This window comes from Sciurus carolinensis, chromosome 2 (assembly GCF_902686445.1).
Source record: "Sciurus carolinensis chromosome 2, mSciCar1.2, whole genome shotgun sequence".
In the NCBI taxonomy this organism is placed as follows: Eukaryota; Metazoa; Chordata; class Mammalia; order Rodentia; family Sciuridae; genus Sciurus; species Sciurus carolinensis.
This window is the reverse complement of record NC_062214.1, coordinates 81,198,953-81,209,434: the sequence shown is the minus strand read 5'-3', so window position 1 is coordinate 81,209,434 and position 10,482 is coordinate 81,198,953. Positions and strand designations below refer to the sequence as shown.

General features: G+C 58.5%; 1 protein-coding gene across 3 annotated transcripts; it reads left to right on the top strand.

Annotated features, from left to right (window-relative positions):
* The first annotated feature begins 502 nt into the window (after positions 1–502).
* C2H15orf39 (chromosome 2 C15orf39 homolog) lies at positions 503–9,718 on the top strand. Of its 3 annotated transcripts, XR_007107180.1 has the most exons (4): positions 503–661; positions 3,814–6,570; positions 8,128–8,222; positions 8,371–8,485. XR_007107180.1 is itself a non-coding variant. In XM_047540904.1 (3 exons), exons 2-3 carry the CDS (start codon positions 3,864–3,866, stop codon positions 8,736–8,738), a joined length of 3,075 nt encoding a protein of 1,024 aa, XP_047396860.1. In that variant the 5' UTR covers positions 503–661; positions 3,814–3,863; the 3' UTR covers positions 8,739–9,718. The 3 variants fall into 3 exon arrangements, 2 of the variants coding, with proteins under 2 accessions (XP_047396860.1, XP_047396861.1); XM_047540904.1 differs by lacking the exon at positions 8,128–8,222 and having other exon boundaries at positions 8,371–9,718; XM_047540905.1 differs by lacking the exon at positions 8,128–8,222 and having other exon boundaries at positions 3,814–6,620; positions 8,371–8,499.
* The last annotated feature ends 764 nt before the right edge of the window (positions 9,719–10,482 follow it).

Here is a 10,482-nt window from a genome sequence, read left to right as displayed (position 1 = left end):
ATGAATGGTCAGGCGCGGTGACACACGTCTATGATTGCAGCGTCGTGGGAGGCTGAGTCAGTCTTGGCAACTTTGCGAGACCCTATCTTAAAACTAAAATAAATAAATAAATAAAAAGGGCTGGGGATGTAGCTTAGTGGTAGAGCTCCCTGGAAGGAAAGAAGGAAGGAAGGGAGGGACGGAGAAAGGGAGGGAGGAAGGAAGGAGGGAAGGAAGGAAGAGAGGGAGGGAAGGAAGGGAGCAATGAATGAATGATCCAACGGAATGACTGAACGAGCGCGGGTGACTGGCCCGCCGGGCAATGGTTCGCGGGTCGCAGCGGGTGCAAACAGTGTACAGCGCCCGCGGCCAGGTCGCCAGAGAGTTGGCCCCACGCAAGCCCTCTCCCGGACCCAAGGGAGCTCAAGCTCCCAGAGGCGCGGCCGGGCTCTGCCCCCACCCTGCGGGCCGCCCCGCCCCCGCTCCGCCCCCAGTCCGCCCCGCCCGGGACCGCAGACGGCGCCCGGCGGCGGCGCGAACGGCAGCGCGGAGGGTGGCTCTGGGCTTGGCTCAGCGACTTCCCGCGCAGGGCCGGGCAGGACAAGGACCTGCTGCGTAGGTGGTGCTGGAGGATGCGGCTGCAGCCTCAGGTAGCGGCAGCGGGAAGCCTGGCGTCCTGCAGGTAGGAGCTCGCCCGCTCGGCGGGCGCAGAAACTTGGGCCGAGTTTGCGGGCGGCGCGTGGAGAAGGGGCGGGTGGCCTTGCCCCAGGGCGCCCCTACCGGCTGGCCCGGGGATGGTGCGCGCGTGGCCAGGGCCAAGGTGCTGCGGCTTCCGGCGGGAGGGCTGCGGGTCAAGGGTTGTGCCACTGCCCCCACTTTCCCCGGACTTCGAGGTTCCCGAGGCCTGGTAGCGCTCTGGGGCTGCGGTGGGACCCTGGCGCGGGGCTGGCGAGAGAGAGCTCAGGCCCAGCCCTCGGGCCTCCCGCGGGGCCCGGCTCACGTGGATTGCCCGGGCGAGTATGAGGGGGCGGTGGGGGGCTGGGGCTAGGAGGCGGAGGACGCCGAAACGCCGCGGAGCCCTGGACGCGCCCTGCTGGGATGGGGCGGCCCTGCGGTTTCCTCGCCACCGCTTGACTCACTCTCTGGCCGCAGCCCAGGCTGGCAGGATGGCCCCGAGGCGGTGGCTGCCCGGACTGTGCGGCCCGACAGTCCCCTGCCTTGGGACCTCCCGCCAGTCTGTGGCCGTCGGTCCTTGGGGCTCTGTGCGCCAGCCTGCTGGCGTGCTCACGTGCCCCCGGGGCCCGAACGAGGGGAGAGCTTAGTTATGGAGGGACATGTGTGCAGATGTGGGCCATGCACGTACGTGCAGGCACGACTTTGCATGCGTGGCGGCGGCTAGTGTGTCAGCCTGCTGGGGTGCACGTGCGCCCCAGCGCCGCCGGGAGGGGCTTGGGACACCCGGAAGGCCGTGGTGTCGGTTGCGGCAGCAGTCCCAAAGCGAAGTCGACTGTGGGCCCCAGGCACCAAGATTATGGGCGGGGCCCGTAGTGGGGAGAGGAGAATGGACCCGATCCTGCTCCCCATCCCCCTCAGCCGGGCTGCCTCAGGTTGGGCTGTTGTGTCTGGAGAGCCCAGGGCTTCAGCTGGGGTAGGTGGGAGAACACGGATGGGGCCGGTTCAGCCCTCCCAAGACTCCAGATGCTGCACTCAGCTGGGCTGGAATCACCCATTTCATCATGAGGCCCTCAGGAGGTAGAAGTGGGAATGGGGTTACTGAACTGTAGAGAACAGGGAGTACACGGTGGCAGACTCTTCAGGATCCTGCCCTGGGTCCCTGCTGATGTTGGAGCTCAAGCTCGAAGGACCAATAGAACCTCCCTCCCCACCAAGAATGATGGGACCTTGTTCCCTGGGGGCCAGTCCTCTAAGTGCCTGCCCCTTGCCTGAGTTTGTGTGTCAAGGATGGAGACACCTACATTTTGTCTGAATGGGGAGGGCCCTTCATTGAGATTGGCAGGAGATAAGACCACCTCTACACCTCTCAGAGTCCTCTGCTGGCTTCCTGGAGACTCCACTCCTCCCACTCGACTCCTGAAGGTCCTCCAGGGCCTTGTGTCTATTGACTGGGTCCAGAGGGGTCTCAGGAAGTCTCCAGGGCAAAGGGCATGGGTTGGACTGAGCCCAGGAGAGAAAGACTCCAGAGACTGAGTGTGGATATGGAGCAGGCCCCAGGGAGCATGGGGGGGAGGTGAGAAAAGAGCCGGCACCTAATTAATCCAGAGCTCCCCAAGGGCAGAGGAGGAGCTCAGCACCCCCAAAATCTTACCACCTCTTCTTGCAGTATTGCTGTGGAGTGGATGGGGACTTCTCACAGGTCCTTGTCATAGGGCACCATTAGTGATTCTGTTGCCTGAGTTCTGATATCCTCTTGTAGCTTCTTTAGACTCCTTGGGGGATTGAATTCTGACCCAGTGAACCAATTCAGAGGCCTGCCTGACTTCTTTGTTGTAGGAAGCTAGGAGTGGGTATTGCCTTGTCTTTTCTTGACCCCTTCCTAGTCTAACACCAAGTCTCCAGCTAACTGACATTGACCACCTGCCATAAGAGAAGAGAGGGCTGGTCCTTGCTTGCTGGTGACAGAAACCTGTGACACTTAGCTGGTGGTCTAATCATAGCAAGATAGAGCTGTTTCATCCTTTCTAAGCCACTGAGAGTTTCAGGGAATGGGGTGTTTACTGAGGGAGCTAGATGCTGGTCAGTGTGGCCCAGCAGACAGGTCCCAGATGGAGACCTTCATGGGTCATTAAATTCCTGCTGTGTTGAGGATTTCCTACCCTTGACCTCTCACCATTTGCTTGGCCTTTCATCACTTGCTTGGCCTTCCTTCAGGGCCTTGGTCTTTCTCCAGCACTTACTTTTTCCATCAGTAAATTACAGTGGAAGTAGTTGCCAGCCACCACTCTAGGCCCTTGGGGTCTCTTTTCTTGGACTGCGACACATACACACACACACACACGCGCGCGCACACACACACACCCATGTGCTTTGAAGTAGCCACCCACAGCTTGAGGGACTGGGTATGGACACAGGCCCTTTTCCCCTTTGCTCTGGGATCTTCCCACTGGCACCACAGCACCATCTGGCGGACAGCCTTGACCTTCACTGAGGGGGAGTGACTTGTATAGATGTAGGCGCCCCAGCCACCTCTTCAGGAGACTGCCCCCCCAGAGCCCAGCCTAGTATCAGTGTTGGCTGAGGGCCTAGGGACCTGAGTTTGAGGCCTGGCTCTACTATTTTTGGTAAGACTGGCAGATCAAGGGAGTGTCACAAGAAACCGAATTTGTAAATAATGCCTAGATTCCGTGTCTTCCATACAGGGGTGTCTTTTGAGGTCACTGGCATCTTGAAATAGTGGAGAGGCAGGAACTATGCTGCTTGTTCTGACTCCTTTATCAGTGACTTGGATGGATGAGTCTCCATCTGTTTTGGGGGATGGGGAATAAGCCAAGGCAAGTGATCCTCAAAATGTCCTAAAGTCTGGAACCCCAAGGAAAGGGTCTTAGGAGTCACACAGAGGAAATCTGAATAGAAGGGACTTATGGGTTTGGGGTGAGGGTTATATGCAGGGTGGTTGCACAAGGATTCATTCAACAAAAGGTTTTTTAGCTTAAAAAAAAATGGAGTTAGAGATTTCTACATTTATGATTCATGCATTCAATCTTAACTGTCTGTTGAGTGCCAGGTTCTTAGGTGGCAGTGAGCCGGAGAGCACAGCCTCTACTGCTAACCTGCAACCTGTGCTTCTAACTGCCCTGCCTTCCCTGTTTCTCTCAGGTCAGCCGTCCAGTAGCAGCAGCCTTGGAGGGCTCGACACCTTCACAGTGATGGCAGAGAAGCGCCCACTGGGGACTCTGGGGCCTGTGATATATGGCAAGCTGCCCCGCCTAGAAGCAGACTCAGGGCCTGGACACAGCCTGCCCCCCTCTGCTGGTAACCAGGATCCCTGCAACTACAAGGGTGCCTACTTCTCCTGCCCTATCGGGGGTACACCCAAGGCAGGATCTGAGCGGTTGGCATCCTGGACTCCATACCCACCCTTGTATTCCGCCAGCGTGGCAGGACCTCCACTTCGGGCAGACAGCCTGTTGACCAACTGCCTGCTCTACCGACCACCAGCAGAAGGTTCTGAGAAGATGCAGGACTCCAGCCCTGTGGAGCTCTTGCCCTTCAGTCCCCAGTCTCATACATACCCAGGCCCACCTCTGGCAGCACCCAAACCCGTCTACCGCAGCCCCCTGTGTTATGGCCTCCCAACTTGCCTTGGGGAGGGGCCAGCGAAGCGGCCATTGGATGTTGACTGGACCCTGATGACTGGGCCTCTGTTGCCCTCTGCTGACCCACCCTGTTCCCTGGGCTCAGCTCCTGGGAAGGGCCAGGCCCTGGACAGCACCTTTTTACGTGGGGTACCAGCTGGGGGCTCTGGCAAAGACCCTTCACTGAGTTTCTCCTCATGCCAGACATTCCTGGAAAAATATCGGACCATCCATAGCACAGGCTTTCTGGCCTCTAAATATACAGGTCCTTACTCTGGGGATTCTAAACAAGCAATGGTGGATGGACCCTCAAGTCCTTGGACCCAGTTGGCCCAGCCCCTGGGGCCACCCTGCCAAGAGGCGATACCCACCCATTACCCACTCCCTCCCCCTCCACAGGCCCTGCCTTGCCCCCCAGCCTGTCGTCACCCGGAGAAGCAAGGCAGCTACAGCTCTGTGATCCCGCTGCAGCCTCTGGGAGTCCACAAGGGGGCTGGGTACCAGGCTGGTGGACTGGGTAGCCCCTATCTGAGGCAGCAGGCAGCCCAGACCCCGTACATGCCGCCAGTGGGACTGGATACTTACCCCTACCCGTCTGCCCCACTCCCAGCACCCTCACCAGGCCTCAAGCTGGAGCCCCCTCTTGCTCCACGGTGCCCACTGGACTTTGCCCCGCAGACTCTGGGGTTTCCTTATGCCCGGGACGACCTCTCTCTCTATGGGGCATCCCCAGGGCTTGGAGGGACACCACCTTCCCAGAACAGTGTGCAGTCTGTGCCACAGCCCAGTGCCTTCCAGCGGGCATGCCAACCTTTGCCAGCCAGCCAGCCATGCTCTGAGCCTACAAGGCCTGCAGAAAAGCCAGCACAGGAAGCTGAAGAAAAGACATGGCTGCCCAGCTGTAGGAAAGAGCAGCTTCAGACCCCACTCAGTGAGCACTCCGGGGCACCCATTGTCATCCGAGACAGTCCAGTGCCCCGCACCTCACCAGCACTGCACCCCTGTGCCCAAGAGCACCAGTCTCTCCCACAGAAGGAGGGTGCTAGACCACCCGGCTCTCCACCAATGCCTGTTATTGACAACGTCTTCAGCCTGGCCCCCTACCGTGACTATCTAGATGTGCAGACACCAGAGGCCACAGCTGAGCCAGATTCAGCCCCAGCTCCCAGCGAAAGCCACAACAAAGACTGCGGGGGGACCTTAACTGCCCAGGAGGGGTCCTCAGAGCCTTGCTGCTCACTTCGGGAGGAGAGGGCCTTGGACTTGAGTGTGAAGAAGCCCATAGCAGAGGCTGCTCCTATCAAGGTCCCTAGTCCTACAGTGCATGCCAAGCCCACTGCCACTGTGGACTTGCCAGACATAGGGAACACAGCTTCAGGTCTGCCAGGCCTGAAAAAGGTGGTCACAGAAGCACCTGGAATGCCAGTGACCACAGAGGCCACACCAAGGACCAATTTCCATAGCTCTGTGGCCTTCATGTTCCGAAAATTCAAGATCCTCCGTCCATCACCCTTACCTGCAGCTGTGGACCCAGCCACACCCACCTCGGCTCCTGCCCCTGTACAGCCTGCACCCACCCCGCCAACTGTACCCATGGGACTGCAGATTCTCACTCAGCCCTTGCCAGTGGCATGCTTCAACCTGGCCCTGCCTAGCCCTCCAGCCATAGCTGTGGCAGCCGCAGCCCCAGCCTCAGCTCCAGCCCCTGCCCCAGCCCCAGCCCCAGCCCCTACTCTTGCCCCTGCTTCAGCTCGAGCTCCAGTTGCTACTGCAGCCCCAGAAGATTCTCCAGAGCAGCACTTTACAGGGCTGCATGCATCCCTGTGTGATGCCATCTCGGGCTCCGTGGCCCACTCCCCACCAGAGAAGCTGCGTGAGTGGCTCGCAATGACTGGGCCATGGGGCCGGGCTGCATGGCAGGACTGCCAGGGTGTGCAGGGACTGCTCAGCAAGTTGCTGTCCCAGTTGCAGAGATTCGTATGCACACAGCAGTGCCCCTTTCCCCATGTGGTACGGGCTGGTGCCATCTTTGTGCCCATCCACCTGGTGAAGGAGCGGCTCTTCCCACGGCTGCCCCCCGCCTCTGTGGACCATGTGCTGCAGGAGCACCGTGTGGAGCTGCGGCCTACCACACTATCAGAGGAGCGGGCGCTGCGGGAGCGTGCCCTGCACGGCTGCACCTCACGCATGCTGAAGCTGCTGGCACTGCGCCAGCTGCCTGACATCTACCCCGACCTGCTGGGCCTACAGTGGCGAGACTGCGTGCGCCGCCAGCTGGGTGAGCATGGGGCAGCCCCAGTAGCCACCAGAGCTGTGAGTGAGTGACAGGTGTGTGCACTGTGTGAGTGGGGGTCACCTCAGAAGGCTGAGTGGTTCTAGGAACTCTCACCAGGGTAGGGCCTGGCTTTCCAGGTTGGGCTCTAGGGATACCTCCCCCGCTGCTGCCCTGTCCACCCTACAGGCATCAGTGAGTGCCCTTTCCCCTGCAAATCTTGGTCCCCCCTGGTGCAACCTCTTCTAAAGCCTTCCTCCTCCTCTGCTTGTACCTTCTGCATCTTTGGTGCATGCTTCTCTTGGTGTCCTGAGGCTCTGGCCAGGCACTGTTTCCTACTTGAGGTCACTTCTCTTGTCTCTGTACAGCCCAGCCTTCCCTCTTCTGAGCCCTCATCTCAAATAACCCACTGCCTGTTAGACTTTGGCAGCTGAGTGTCTCCTACTCTGAATTCATCCTAACCATTAACACCCACCTGAACTTTCCTTTCAGCCTACTTCCCTGTCTTTCTCATCTTAGGGAGGGGACAGCACCCTGCTCCTCATGCCCACACGTGATGGAGGTCCCATCCCAAACACCCTTGCCTTTAAATGTGTACTTCCTCGGGCCTCCCGGCACCGACGTGCACAGAGTGTTTTCACAAGTTGGTGTCTTTTGTGGTTTGATTCGTGCACTGAATGATGTCTTGCACCTGTTGTTCTGCTCGCATTCCTTATGTCCTGGAGGACCGTGTGGCTGCTGTACACTCACAGTTCAGCCAGGATTCGGGCAAGAGTGTCATTTCCTCTCCCACATCAGTGCACCTGGCCTCGAGACCCCTGCCATTCAGGTGTTTTCTCCCTGCTGCCCCCATGTTCCCACCCCCCCGGCCTCTTGTCCAGGCTGCCTCCCTGAAGAACCAGTGCTCGGTTTCCTCCCCACCCAGCTGAGTCCCTGGACCGGGCTGGAGGCCTGAGTGCAGAGGTGGAGCTGGGCTCGGGCTGACCGGCATTCCTGATGCTTGAACACTGAAGTGTCGGCAGAGGTCTCAGAGAGGTGACTGTCCCGCTTCAGGGAGGGAGAGTGGGCGAGAGTGGGCAGTGCCATGAGCCATTCACCCTCTTGGCCTGCCCTCTCCCTACCCTGTCTGGGGCCCAAAGAGGGTCAGGTCTCTTTTCCTGGGTTGACAAGTAAGTGACCATGGCCCAGCTTCTCCCCACCCCCCTGCTGGAGTTTGGGATTCCTGTCCCTGGAGGAGCTACATATCTGTGGGTGCCTCTAGAGTTATTCCTGTCATCATGTCTTTGGGTTCTTATGGTCCTCCTGGCACCTAGTAGTTGTATTCTTGGTCAGGGACCTCTCTTGTCCCTTCTCAGCTTCTGTACCCACCTCCCTCAGGCACTGCTTTGGGGCAGCCTCTGCCTAGGATCCTGCTCCAGAACTCTTGTTCTGACGTTGGGGTAGTACCGCAGAAAGATGATGTCTTCCATGTGGCAGAGTCCTCTCTTCTTATGCCTCAGTTTCCCATCTGACCAGGGTGGTTCCTGACCTGCTGAGCCCATTTCCTTTCATCCTTGCTCCCAGACAGCCTCTCCTGAACAGTGCTTCCTCATCAGATAGAGTTCTGGAGTCCCCTAGGGAGGAGTGCACCTTTTCAGCTTGGATGGTCCAGCCAGCAGGTACATGGAGGGAAAGATTATGATGGCTGCGTCCTTTCTGGTTCCATTCTGGCTTGGGGAAGAACCACTGTTCTGGATGGCTTTGGAGACCAGGAGGTGGGACCTGAGGGTACAGGATCTGCAGCCTGACTATGTGCTCGTTTTCCAGGTGACTTTGACACTGAGGCTGGAGCTGTTCCCACCTCAGAACCCAACATGGCCAGAGATGAGCCAGAGAGCATAGCACTGGCTCGGAAGTCACCAGCCCCCAAGGTCAGGAAGCCAGGGAGGAAGCCACCAACCCCTGGCCCGGAGAAAGCAGATGCAACTGCTGGGGAAGGGTCAAATGGTCCTTCACCTACCCCTGCTGCCAGCACCGGCTCACCTGGCCCCACGCTGAGGGCCCGCTTCCGAAACCTGCTGGAAACTGCCTGGCTCAATGGCCTGGCACTGCCCACGTGGGGCCACAAGGCCTCAGGACCTGACCGGCCCCCACCCTGCCCACAGCTACTGGGCAGCCAGAGCCATCACCTGTAATGGTCGCCAGTGCTGTTGGGACAGCCAGATGTCTAGGATTAGCCTCTGCTTCTGCTGCCCAGGGCCAGGAATCCATGCTGGGGTGCGGCCACTCCCTCGGAGTATCTTTAGCTCTCACCCCAGGGCCTACAAGGCTGGGCTGAGAGCGCCTCAGGTTTTTAACTTGAGGGTCTTTATTGGAAAAGACTACTTCCTGTTCTTCCCTAGAGAAAGCATGCGGGCTCTGGAACCCACAGACCTGGGCCTGAATCCTGGCTGCTGTTCCTTGCTGCGTGACCCAGGCAGACACTTCACCTCTCTTGAGCCCTTGTTCCCCATTGTAACGTAGGACAACACGGCCTACCTCACAGGGTTGTTGTGGGGAGATGCCTGACACACCCCTTGCCAGTTGGTCTCTGCTCCCTCCCTGAGACAGGCCCATGACCTCAGCCTGGGCCTGGAATAGGAAGCTGAGGCAACAGAACCTCCTGGTAGAAAGTCTTTGTGTCTTAGGACTTGGTTATCTTACAGTGGTACATTGTACAGTGTATATGACTCAACACTTTGTCCCTAGTCCCTGCTGCTGGTGCAGCGACAACAGCCTGGGGCTGGTGTCCTTGTGGACCTGCTGCCCCTGCCCTGGGAAGCCCCAGACCTGTCGTGAATTGACAGTGACTTCCTGAGCTGCCTTCCCCCATACCAGGTGTTGACCCAGGAAAGTTGTGTTTTCTGGAAGCCAAGCAGCTACAGGAACTCAGGGACTTAAAGCAGACAGGCTGAATGGCAGCTCCATCCTAGGAGGTCTCTAAATTTCTGGACTGGGGACCCAGGTACTTCCCAAGCCAGATCCTTATCGGCCAGGCCTGCTGTGGGCCACGTCCCTGCAGAGTCCTGAGCTGAGCTGGAGGCTGGGGATCTGGGACCCTTGACCTTATTTAAGAGTTTGTGATAAGGCTGTGGGCCCCGGGGCAAACTATTAAAGCATTTGGGTTGTTTTGAAACTGGGACCTGATTGTGTTTGAGGGGTTTGGGGTTTATTTGGGTCACCATGGGCCTAGCCCTTCACTGCCCTCCCTGCTCCCAGAAGGCACCAAGGACTTCAAGCACCATGGTACCAGCTAACTCTGGCCACCAGAGCCCTTCTTATACACCCACTAGCCAGCCACTTCCCCACTTGGGAGAAGCCCTTCCGCCTGACATGCCGGGAGCCTGGCAGTGAGAAACAATGCTTGCAACACCCACGTGCCTGTCTCCCAGGACAGATCTGTCACCCCTCCCATGCTAGTGAAGGGGTCACTGGGCCTTCCTCCAGACACCCACCCCTGCTAGGCTCTGCTCCCTGTGTCAGGGCAGCTGTGGCAGCCTGGAAGAGCTTTCCTTCACCTGGACAAGGCCCTGTCCATGGTCACATTAGTCCTGCCTTGGGGTTTGCAGCAGGCCCCTCCACGCTTCCTCTCTACTTGCCTGGCCTTGAGCTGGGCCGGGATTTGGAATGGCATCTGCCATTATCTCCATACACCATCCACATAAGCCCTGGTGTATTGATCCATCTGTTGCCAGGAACCATATACAGACTGGGTAAGTTAAGTGAGACAGGTTTGCTTTGGCTCATGTTCTGGAAATCCAAGATCAAGGAGCCATATCTGGGGTGGCCTGCATGCTGGCAGGCATCTGTGGCAAGACATGGCATGTATGTCTTCTGGTCCTTATACAGCCATCAGGATTCTGTTATGGGGGCTGCACCCTGGTGACTGGCCTAACTCCA